Source organism: Sceloporus undulatus, chromosome 10 (assembly GCF_019175285.1).
Source record: "Sceloporus undulatus isolate JIND9_A2432 ecotype Alabama chromosome 10, SceUnd_v1.1, whole genome shotgun sequence".
NCBI classification, from domain to species: Eukaryota; Metazoa; Chordata; class Lepidosauria; order Squamata; family Phrynosomatidae; genus Sceloporus; species Sceloporus undulatus.
The window spans coordinates 3,280,495-3,292,676 of NC_056531.1; the positions used below are offsets into that span (position 1 = coordinate 3,280,495).

A 12,182-nucleotide genomic window follows, 5' to 3' on the forward strand; every position below is an offset into this window, starting at 1 on the left:
TGGGTCCTAGTTAAGCTTTTATTTGACATTTTAAAGGTGAAAATAGAGTACTTGTTTTGTTGAATTTAGGGCAGGTTTAGATTTTTAACCCTTCTTACCCAGAATATCTAAAGACTTAGAACTAGGTGTCCATGTATTCTTTCCTTACCTTTACCATGTGACTCCAGTTTTAGACTTTTAAAGTGTCTGCAGCAAAACTGAATGTACTTGATGTTAAGATTTGCCCAAATCTTCCAATACAGTAGGCCCCCTGCATTCCCTAGTTTCCCCTTTCAAGGATTTGATGATTTGCAGATTTGATTAATATGTTTTATCTAGGAATCTCTATGTCCTCCAATGCAATATATGGTCAACATCTGGCTGAAGTTGACCATAGAGTTGCGCTAGAGGACCTAAGGTTTCTAGGATAAGTTTAGTGAAAAAGTGAAGGTGGACACAACAAATATAGGCTTTACAGTACTGGTATTTGCCCTCCTCCTGCTTAATATCTCATTAGAGCTGTAACCATCTTTTTAGGTGAATCTGTGTCAGTAATTAAACACACGGATCCAGTGCCTGATCCACGTGCAGTGAACCAAGACAAGAAGAACATGCTCTTTTCTGTAAGTAAAACTTGAATTTTGTTTTATTTTTGCTTATACACTAATTCCTAAGATGTTATTCTGCAATACTGGCTTTTGCAAGGGGATTAAAAAATATTGACTATATTGTTAATAATTTGGTCCTCCAAGTGATTATCTTGTTTGGAACTAAATACCAATTTCTGTAGCAACCAAAAAACCAAAACCAAAAAGACCTACAGGGGCATGAGGTAGACTCAGTCTTGCATATGTTGCTAATGGGATGCTGTAGTGTCTGAAAACTTGCATTGTTAGCCTGTTTTACAGTGTTGGTGATTTACGTCACTGTTAGTTAAGTTCTGTTTTAACTTCTTGATTTAGGGTACAAATATTGCTGCAGGCAAAGCCATGGGTGTGGTGGTGGCCACAGGAGTGAACACTGAAATAGGCAAAATTCGTGATGAAATGGTGGCTACTGAGCAAGAGAGAACTCCACTTCAGCAGAAATTGGACGAATTTGGAGAGCAGCTGTCAAAGGTCATCTCACTTATATGCATTGCTGTGTGGATAATCAACATTGGGCATTTCAATGATCCGGTTCATGGCGGTTCCTGGATTCGAGGTGCCATCTACTATTTCAAAATTGCTGTTGCACTTGCTGTGGCTGCAATCCCAGAGGGGCTGCCTGCTGTCATCACCACGTGTTTGGCTCTGGGCACTCGCCGAATGGCCAAGAAGAACGCAATTGTCCGAAGCCTGCCATCCGTGGAAACCTTGGGCTGCACTTCTGTCATCTGTTCAGACAAGACAGGCACTCTTACCACCAACCAGATGTCAGTTTGCAGGGTATGGTTAATTCTCTTGTTCTGTTCTTTATCTCTTCTAATTTGTTGTCATAACTGAACTTGAGCAACACAGTTGTCTTCACAACACAGTGTAGCCTGCTTTCAAGATCTAGTTTTATCAACAGAGGCTTTAACATCAGGAAAAGTAGAATTACAATTAATTGAAAGGCAAATGCTGCATTTCTTGTAAATTAAATACGATTTAGCACATAGCAAACAAAACAAGACTTGGTTTGAGTCAAGTCAAGCCAATACGTGGTCCAGGAATCATTTTGCATTATCTTGGTTCAACATGGGCAGACAGAATACTTTCTGAATAATGTCTTGGTGAGCCATGAGGAAAAGATAAAATGTGTCTCCAGAGGTTAAAAGAAAATAGAACCAAAGTTTCCCCAGTTCACAAAACCTTCCCTAGCTTGGTTCTTGGAAGTTATTCTTCTCACAGGTAACATACTTATTAGATGGATAGGAGTAGCTGTATAATATAACCCCTGCCTTGTAAATTTGTGGGTAACGGGGAGTTGCTTCCTTTCAGGTATTAAATTCCTGGCAGGCTCTGCCTTTTTCTGTTCATCCCACCTCCTCAGTGTTAATGCTGTGGGTTATATTTCTAGCACATTTGGGCCAGATTAGAAATGACTATCGTAAATGTAAAATCTGACATACCACCTTGTACTGAAATAAGCAAGACACTGTCTAGGTATCTAAATTAGATTTGAAGTTAGTTTCTGCACCCCTTAGTAGAGCAACTAGCAGTTTGTTTTTGCGAGCATCAAAAATCCAGTTTTGAATGCCGATTAATCTGGGTGACATTGTGCTCTTCAGCAGTTAATGCCAGGTTTCTTTTATTCTCCAATGAGTTGTGCCTTGCTTGTGCTTGGCATTCCAAGCAGGAACCTATTAGGAGTTCAAAGTGACGTTTCTGACTCAAATTCAGATGTTCATTTTTTAAACAAGTTTTTATTGAATGTGGACTAAATGTGTTGAAGCTTCTCTGTAGTATGTGGCCTCAGATATCACAGGTTACTGGGATAGAGTAGAATTTCATATAAATGATAACTACTGTATGTCAGACCTTTTTTGGATCTTCTGAGTTTCTTCAGTATTTCAGGCTATGTGTTTATATAAGTGACTGTTCTTGTTTGAATGCACCTTTTTGCTATCTCTGTTGTTCCCTACTCTTACCCTAGTCTGTACTGTGGGACACAAAGCAGTGGCTCATCTGTATTCTAGAGAAGGTTACTTGCAGGAGTATTGCATAACTGCCCGTCTCTAAAGGAGGTGGATGACAAAACAAAACAAAACAGAAAGGTTCCTCAGCCTAGGATTATCCATGTTTTTCTCCTTCTGAAAATAATCTTTTGCAATACAATATTGGATTTAGCATTCTTTTTGGAAAAAAAACAGTTTGGCCAATCCTTGATATTGTGACTGAGGGCATTTGTTTAGTGTCAGGTCTATTAGGTAATATAGAAAAGCATTGGTTGGAAATTTTTGGAAGGAAGCCCTAGCACTTTAAAGCAGTACTTCCCTGTATACAAAGAGAGGCTGTTCAGGAAGCTTTTGCAGAAGTAATCCTAGAAGATGATTTTTCTCCCTTTATCATATGTTGCCAAACTGGAGCCAGTCCAACTTGATGTGACTTGCACAGAGAAAGCCTTAAAGGAGTGTTGGGCGTCCTTTTGAAAAAGGATTGCCTTGTTTTTTAATGGGGATATTCAGTTTTAGGTACTGGAATTTGGTTCTCAAACTGAGCATAGTGTGTTATTCATCCATTATTGATACACTCCTGTCAGTCAGATAAATCTCTTTCTCAAGAGTCAGGTGATCAAACGTTTGCATTTGACAAATATCTAGAAGTAGAAGAAGTCAGTGCTCTGAAGTAGGCAAAGCTATTTCCCTAGAATGGGCTTGGACCATAAACCCAGGCTGCATTTTTATCTTCAGTTTGATTCTTCTGAACTGACAAAGTTTCATGAGAGCTGAACTCAAAAATAATACATAATCAAATGAAGAGGTAAGGAAAAGAAGGACTATTTGATTAGGAGAGGGTTTTTTTTTAATGAAAAACTATGTAACAATGTGAAGTAATTTTATGAACTGCTGGTTTTTGGTAGCAGATAATGTGTAATTTTCTCCATAATACAAGTTAGCTGAGTTACTTGTAGGCTGAGCTGACACATCAGCCTTCCTGAATTGTATGGGCCTTGTTTTTAATTATACAAGCATTAGAAGTGGGGGAACCAAACCTACTAAAAAGAGTACTTATGCATTTCTTTAATCAAGAAAGAAGAAGTAAGAGAGGAGAGTAATCCCAAGAACTAAACCGCGGCACATATTTGTGGCCCAAGATATGAGCTTGATATTCCTCTGAAGCCAATGGGCTGATTAAAAAATAACTCCTTCCTGATGCTATGATTCTGAACTTCTGTCATTCACATTTACAATTTCTAAATTATTTCATTCACTTGGCAATACCTGTACCCATTTCTCTCTTGCAGATGTTCGTTGTGGACCGAATCGAAGGGGATAGTTGTTCTCTCAATGAATTTACTGTGTCTGGCTCAACATATGCTCCTGTAGGAGAAGTGTAAGAGTTTTATTCTTGCTAATTTTTTGTCAGTGACTCCATTTACAGGTCTCATTGGACAAAGCACAGTGGTTGCTCTAAAGTAGGATAAAATGCAGCCTATTGATACATAAATGGCCAGTTCAAAGATAATCTTCTCTTTTGGGGATATGGGAGGTTTTTCTCAAGTTTTGAGGGAGATGGAAAAACATTGACCTTCCAGATGTGTTGGACTAAAACTCCTGCAAGCGTTTACCATTGACCATGTGTGATGGGACTAGTGGGAATTGTTAACCATTCAAGGGCCAAAGGGTTGCCGCCTTGATTTAAGACAAGTTGTCAATTTTTGATTTCAACATAGATGGGTCAGAGTGTAACCAATCTGACCAAATATGGCTTTTTACTATGAACCGCTGCTTAGTATTGAAAGTACAATTGAGATCTGTCCTTCAGGGTCAGATCTTTGTCCTAGAAGAGTTATCTCTTACAAGCACCACTTTTATTAATTAATACTCTCATAGTCTCACTTCTTTAGACCTTGGTTTCACCAAATCTGTTATGTTAATTGCTGTTATATCTGCATGTCACGTTGCCAGTTTTCAAGCATTTTATTGTTTTATGCGGCAGTTTTCCTTCTGTATAAGGAAACTTATGCCTGTGTGTGATGTCATCTCATAGACATCTCAAAGAAAGGTACAGATTGAAAAAGTCATAACATCTGTCGCAATATCCTGGTTGATGGCTTTGTTTACATAGAACTGTTAGCAGAAAGGAGGAAATATTTCTTGAAGGCACTTCATTAAATGATATATCTCCCAATTGGAGAGAATTCTAAATTTGTTCAATCCCTAGCTCTTTGTGGGTAAATCACTGATGGGAACTTCTGGTGCAAATGAATGTCGCAAAGACTTCTTAGCTTAACATTTTCTCATAGGAAGTTATTCTAGGACAAAGGTGGAATAATACCATTTTTAAAAGAGTACACTTTGCCTCATTAACCAGAAATCCTCTTCTTCTTTTTTTCTTTTTTCAGCATTTAAGCAGCCCCCCCCCCCAAAAAAAGCATCTTAAACCAGGATAGAAAAGATTTGAACTGGGCTAGTTGCAATAGACCAGTAAACCTGCTAGTGATATTGGGCTCTGTTGACCTACTTAATACTTCAGTCTTGCCTCATGAAATTTAATCCACTACAAAGATGTCCATCTTCTTAAGCAAAAAAACCTGCTTCATATCCATTCATGTTAGTGGACCCTCTGAAGTTCATACCAGTAGCTGTATGCTTCTTGGGATTTTGAGCATGAACACTTGAGAGGGGGAAAGGATTTGATAGCGAATACATGCTGAGAAATCACAAGTACTAGAATTCAAAGTCTTGTCATTCATTATTTCTCTGCCCCCCCCCCTTTTTTTTTTTAATCTAAAAGGCATAAAGATGACAAACTTGTCAGATGCTCTCAGTATGATGGGCTTATAGAATTGGCAACTATCTGCGCCCTTTGCAATGATTCCTCCCTGGATTTCAATGAGGTAAGTAAGTCCTCCCAATTCAAGAGGCGAGTAGATTGAACAAAGTACTTGGTCTTGGTCTCCTCTGTTTGTTAAAAGGGTGGGGGGTCAAAACAGTATCTGTCAAGGTTTCTTATCTCCCCTCCACTTCGCCTTTCTGTCTGTAGGTACAGTCTGTTTGGAAGAAATGTTGTTGGTTGAGAGTGTGTTTAGTTAGCGAGTTAGTTGCAACCTCCTTTTGTGACTTGAAAACTGAGAATAATAAAAAAAACAAAGCAGTTTACAATGAAATCACTCAAAGGAAGGAGTCATGAAATAAATGATAAAAAGAGCGACAAGCAGGCTGAAATACCAACAATGGAGGGGAATCAAACAGAAATATCTAGGAAGGGAATTTGAGAGTTCTTAGTGCTATATTTTTAATGGATTCTGATTCTTTTTTGTTATCCAAGTGTAAGAAACACGTACAATTTCTCTACTAGAAATTCTGCTAGATAAATCTGGATTTTGTGATTGATGAGCTTAAGACACATGCTTTCAACTATGTGGAAAGTAATGGTGTTTGTATCAACTGCTTTCCTGTGATATGGGACACATATTACTTTTTAGCATCAAAGAATATATCAAAGAATATACAGTAGGCATTGTTTAATTTCTGCTTCAGTTTCAATCTTACATTTTAAAAAAATGCACCCAGTGAACCCAGTGAAAAGACTTGGAATGACCTGAGGCAAGTCATGATCCCTTAGATCAGTGGTTCTCAACCTTCCTAATGCCGCGGCCCTTTAATATAGTTCCCCATGTTGTGGTGACCCCCAGCCATAAAATTATTTTCATAGCTACATGCAAATATGTGTTTTTGGATGGTCTTAGGCGACCCCTGTGAAAGGGTCATTCGACCCCCCAAGGGGTCCCGACCCACAGGTTGGGAACCACTGCCTTAGATAGCAAAGAAGAAGGAAAAAGTGACAACAACCACAAAAATAGACAATCTGTCAAGTACATATGTGCAAAATCAGTCAAGTACATATGTACAGAACTTTGGGTAACAGATACAGGAAACAGGGTGGGGCAAATCCAAGAAGGGGAATTTGGAGTAAAGGATTTGAAACTGAATTGGAAAATGTGGCTCAAACCTTGTTTCAGCTGAGCTAGTCTATGGATTACTCCAAGGTTGGAGTATTTTACCACAGTTTTTCACATTTGAAGTACTGTTAGCTTCAGCTTACATCCACCAGTTATACCACTTATAAAACTAGTTTTGTTACTTAATATTTTGTGGATTTTCTTGTTACCAAGAAGATACTCTCCATGTGATTATTAAGCTATCTGTGATTTTTGATTATGCTGATAACAGCTTTATTTCAAAGGCTAAAGGAGTGTACGAGAAAGTTGGCGAAGCAACAGAAACTGCCCTCACTTGTCTGGTTGAGAAGATGAATGTGTTTGACACAGAACTGAAAGGGCTGTCCAGAATTGAACGGGCAAATGCTTGCAACTCGGTCAGTACTTCTGAAATACTACACAACAGAGAATCCAATGAAATTATTCTCCATTTCACGCGGGTTAATTATATTGCAGTTCTAACCTGTCTTCATTTCCCCACTCTTCTTTTGCAGGTCATAAAGCAACTCATGAGGAAGGAGTTCACCCTTGAATTTTCCAGGGATAGAAAGTCCATGTCAGTGTACTGCACTCCAAACAAGCCTAGCCGAACTGCCATGACCAAGATGTTTGTTAAGGCAAGTATACTGTAAGGGAGCAAGCATTTCTAGCTGTCTGCACACAATATCACTTGTAAAGATGGGCTTCTATATGTGGTTGAGAGTATTTCAGCTCCTATTTCATTGTCTGTTTGTTTGTCCTTAATTATTCTTTAGTAAAAAGGTCTTATGCGTGAGACTGAGCATATTTTATATTGTGCTTCTGTAGGGTGCGCCTGAGGGTGTAATTGATAGGTGTACGCATGTCCGGGTTGGAAGCACTAAGGTGCCATTGACACCTGGAATTAAGCAGAAGATCTTGAGTGTCATCAGAGAGTGGGGCACAGGGAGAGATACTCTGCGTTGTCTGGCTCTTGCTACACATGATAATCCATCAAGAAGGGAAGATATGAAGTTGGAGGATTCCGCAAATTTCATTACCTATGAGGTTGGTTCTTTTTCATTATCTGCAGCTTGATGAGTAACTGAGGGTGCCTAAAGCAAATACATCTGGGCCTTAATGACATCTGTTAATGGGCCACTTTGAACTCTTGGGTGGCAAGGGCGACAATACTGTTTGTGCCTCTATTTTAATCTGTGCTGATCCATGTTTTATCTAATCCTTTGTTTTCATAGCCCCATTTGATATCTATTATTCCCTTATAAAATGAGAAAAGTAGTCACTGACTTCCCTGAAGTATGGATGAACTAATTATACTGAAAAATAAAGTTTTAAGAGCGACATAAACAGTCTTTACCATAGTCTAAATATATAAGACTTGTATTTGTTCTGTTTCACAACTTCTATATTTTGATTTCAGTTTTTACTTAACTTGAACTGGTGCTGTTCTTATTTCAGACCAATTTAACCTTTGTTGGTTGTGTGGGGATGCTGGATCCTCCACGAATTGAAGTTGCATCATCCATAAAATTGTGCCGGCAAGCTGGCATTCGTGTGATTATGATAACAGGGGACAACAAGGGGACTGCAGTTGCCATCTGTCGCCGTATTGGCATCTTTGGGGAGGATGAGGATGTCACCACAAAAGCCTTTACAGGCCGGGAGTTTGATGAACTTTCTCCAGCTGCCCAGAGAGATGCCTGCCTGAATGCTCGGTGCTTTGCTCGTGTGGAGCCTTCCCATAAGTCAAAGATTGTCGAGTTTCTACAGTCTTTTGATGAGATTACCGCAATGGTGAGTGTGTTGTGGTGGATAATATGTAGGTGGCAACTTCTTGTATGGGGTCTTCATATAAAAACATGTCACGGAAGCCCAAATCTTGGCAAACAGTTCTTTCCCAGTAAGAAGATACAGAGTAGTCTGGAATGCATGCTAAGTCCTTCTGCTGCCCTTTCCAGCAAGTTCTTAAATAATAGAAGGGGGACTTATTTTGGAGCCTATTCACACATTCTTAGACCTTAACCTCGATAAAAAAAGAGAGATGTCTCTTGCTAATACTTGCTAATTAGCTTACTTGCTGTTCACCGCTATGATCTTTGGAATAGCGGTATATAAATAAAACAAATTATTATTATTATTATTATTATTATTATTATTATTATTATTATCTTTTCTGTGTTGTTGCTTATTTCTCAAACATTGTTTCAGACAGGTGATGGTGTAAATGATGCTCCAGCCCTGAAGAAAGCAGAGATTGGAATTGCTATGGGATCAGGCACTGCTGTGGCAAAGACTGCTTCAGAAATGGTGCTGGCAGATGACAACTTCTCAACCATTGTGGCTGCTGTGGAAGAGGGCCGTGCAATCTACAATAACATGAAACAGTTCATTCGCTACCTCATCTCCTCTAATGTCGGAGAGGTTGTCTGGTAGGTGTATCGAACATTTGCAGCTCCTGTCAAGACCTGTGCAAGTGAGTTAGCCATCAGAAATGGAGTACCCATGGCTGCTGAGACAAATTCAATCCATCAGCGGTTATCACATCTGTTAAGAAACCTTTCTGCCCCTGATCCTAGTGTGTGTGTGTTGGAGGGAAGTGGGACTGAGCAATGGGAAAATGCTTAGTGACATGCAGGTTCTGGGTATTGAGACAAGCATGTTAGTAGTTCAGAGTCCTAGATAGCCATCTTTCAAAATGCTTACTAAAATCTGCAGTAATGACTTAACCTCACCTATGTTTTTTCCCTTTTTTGGCAGTATTTTCCTGACTGCTGCTCTGGGTTTCCCTGAAGCATTGATCCCTGTCCAACTCTTGTGGGTAAATCTTGTGACAGATGGACTCCCTGCTACTGCTCTGGGCTTTAACCCTCCGGATCTGGACATCATGAACAAACCACCTCGCAATCCCAAAGAGCCCCTGATCTCTGGGTGGCTCTTCTTCCGTTACTTAGCAATTGGATGTGAGTGTCCATTACAGCTCTGCTATCCCTCATTCTCAGTACCCTCTTCTTCTTCCTCTCACACAAAATCACAGCAGTGTGACTTGAGCCAGTCCACCCTGTTTTTGGAGGTAGTGGCAAAGGTAGCTTAAGAATACTAGAAACATGTTCTTGCATCCTTTGAACATTTTTAACTTCTCAACATTTTTCTCAGTCTCTCTTGGCAACTGCTAGTCTAGTAGAGCTATACCACTTTGACAGTGGTATTGCTAAATTAATCTAGTCCTGATGCTTCCTTTTAAACTGAATCTCTTATGTTTCCCCTCAACCAGCAGTGCCTTGCATTTGGATTGTATGCTGAATTGAAATAGTGTTTATATTTGTAAAAGATACTTTCACTAAGGCACAGTTTTACATAGGTACAGTGTGGATGTTCTGCACAAAGCTCTTGCCCTTTTCATAGTATGCAGCTGCAGCCATGTCTCTTGGGTCTGTTTTAAATAAGGTATGCAATCTTGGAAATAATCCAGTTGTGGTGACTTGGCTATCAAGATCTAAGCATGGGTAGTAATTGCAGGAAATGGGCAAGGGTTACACAGTAACCTATTGTACAAAGGGGAGGAAGTTCAGGTGAGGTGAGCAACCAGTACAGATGCCCTATTATTCATGTTTTCCCTTTCCTTTAAGGCTATGTTGGAGCTGCTACTGTAGGAGCTGCTGCTTGGTGGTTTATTGCTGCTGATGGTGGCCCAAGAATTACCTACTACCAGCTGGTATTATTTTCTTCTTAATATTTCTAAATTAGAAACACTGTTAATAGTTTTGGAACTGAGCTTACATTTTTCAGAGTGCAGCTGCTTAACTATATTGTTTTAATATAATACAGAAGTCTTACTAAAGGCCGCCAGTATTTATCTGTGGCAAGACCTTCTACACATCAAGCTAATCCCTGTTTAACAATAAAAAAATATGATTAAAGTGCTGAGGGAGGGGGGAAAGGGTTGTTCCTTTCAACTTTCTGGCTGCATTTTTATAATACTGTACAAGAATTTTCTGATGAATTTTTTGGCAGAGAAAAAGGCATGGAGATACAGTGAGTTAGACTGACTTTTATTTCTGTTCCAGAGCCATTTCTTACAGTGCAAAGATGACAATCCAGAGTTTGAAGGAGTTGTCTGTGAAGTCTTTGAGTCTCCATATCCTATGACAATGGCACTTTCTGTCTTGGTCACAATAGAAATGTGTAATGCCCTCAACAGGTCAGTATGTTTGAATGAAGAGCTGAAGGTCTTGCGTCTTCCTCTGAATGCTTCTTGATCGCTCTTTCATGTAACATTGATTCAGAGAAGTGAATTCTGAGTGCATTCATGATAAATATGGAACTTTCCTTGTCTTCCAAAGTCTAATTTTAAATGTGAAATTCAAACCTTTTTTAAAAGGTTGAGATTCACAAAGGAGGAGTCCATGAAATAGGCCAGTGATAGAACTTGTGTCAGGCTCTTCTTTTGCTGCCCTGTAGGGCTACTACATCTTGTAAGGCTTTCTTATACATGGTTTTTGTACTCCCATCAGAGATCTGGTTGTTCTCCACACGTTTGTGTTTTTGGAGTAAGTGAAAATAGTCTGTTTATACAAGCTTTCGAGGGAATAAGCATGTGTCTACACTTTCTTCAACTGCTTGTTTGTATTGGTTTTATTGTATTTTAGCAGATATTTGGAATTTTTAAATGTATAATTTGTGAGCTTGGACTTGTGATTTTTAAGTACAGTATTTCGAGTTTGTGATTTTAGCTGTCTTTTATGTCAGAGTGTTAGCCACCCTGAATTCTGATGATAGAGGATTGGGTATAAATCAAATAAATAAAACATTGCCAGAGATTGTAATGTTTATATAGACCCTTTACCAGGTCAGATGTAATACTGCTGTGTAGTAGGGTCAAGGGTACCTGTAGAAAGCAGGGAGCTCTTAAAGGAACTAATTTTTTCAAGAAAGAGATGTCGATGGGACTTGGCAGGCTTTGGTTCTTAAGGCTGCTGTTGGCAGAGGTGGGGGCCCTACTTTGGTCCTATTAATGTTTCCAGCAAGTGGTGAGCTGTTGCTTCCCAGTATTTAATGTTCCATTAGCTATATTAAATTACGTTGTTACACAATGCTCATAGTTTTATTACGAGAGATAGCAGATCAGTCAGATGGGCCATGCATGTTCAGTTGTGGACCACTCCACTTTCTCTTTGTTCTACTGATCTGGAGAAGGTGTTGCTTGACGTACTCTGTGCAGCTTGGCTGCCAGTAGTCCCATGTCTTTGTACTGAAAGAAGTACCTGTGCCCTTGGTTTCCATTTGATAACTGCAGATGACTGCACCTGGCTTCATGGCACCCATGAATGGAATAACAAGAAAAAGCCAGAACTGGGATTTTCAGATCCAGTGGAAGGGAAGGGGAGAGGCTCTAGACTGGTCACATCTGAGAGCTGGTATCTGTGGGCGGGAATTATGGGTTCAGGGGTCAAATGACATACAGTGGTACCCCGGGATACGAATGCGCCGGGTTACGAATTTTTCGGGATACGAAAAAATCCCATAGGGATTTATTGCTTCGGCTTACGAAGGTTTCTTCGGGTTACGAAAAAACCGCGGCGCTATTTTCCGCCACCGGA

The 12,182-nt window shown here is 39.6% G+C and overlaps 1 protein-coding gene across 2 annotated transcripts in view; it reads left to right on the top strand.

Moving 5' to 3' along the window:
- ATP2A2 (ATPase sarcoplasmic/endoplasmic reticulum Ca2+ transporting 2) overlaps window positions 1–12,182 on the top strand; it is a 40,294-nt gene that overhangs the window by 21,282 nt on the left and 6,830 nt on the right. For both annotated transcript variants that reach the window (XM_042442103.1, XM_042442102.1), the window contains 12 exons: window positions 517–602; window positions 942–1,406; window positions 3,907–3,995; window positions 5,400–5,502; window positions 6,852–6,983; window positions 7,101–7,223; window positions 7,414–7,632; window positions 8,044–8,379; window positions 8,794–9,014; window positions 9,343–9,545; window positions 10,212–10,297; window positions 10,650–10,783. In XM_042442103.1, coding sequence (XP_042298037.1) covers window positions 517–602; window positions 942–1,406; window positions 3,907–3,995; window positions 5,400–5,502; window positions 6,852–6,983; window positions 7,101–7,223; window positions 7,414–7,632; window positions 8,044–8,379; window positions 8,794–9,014; window positions 9,343–9,545; window positions 10,212–10,297; window positions 10,650–10,783 — 2,197 coding nt within the window. The remainder of the gene's footprint in view (window positions 1–516; window positions 603–941; window positions 1,407–3,906; window positions 3,996–5,399; window positions 5,503–6,851; window positions 6,984–7,100; window positions 7,224–7,413; window positions 7,633–8,043; window positions 8,380–8,793; window positions 9,015–9,342; window positions 9,546–10,211; window positions 10,298–10,649; window positions 10,784–12,182) is intronic.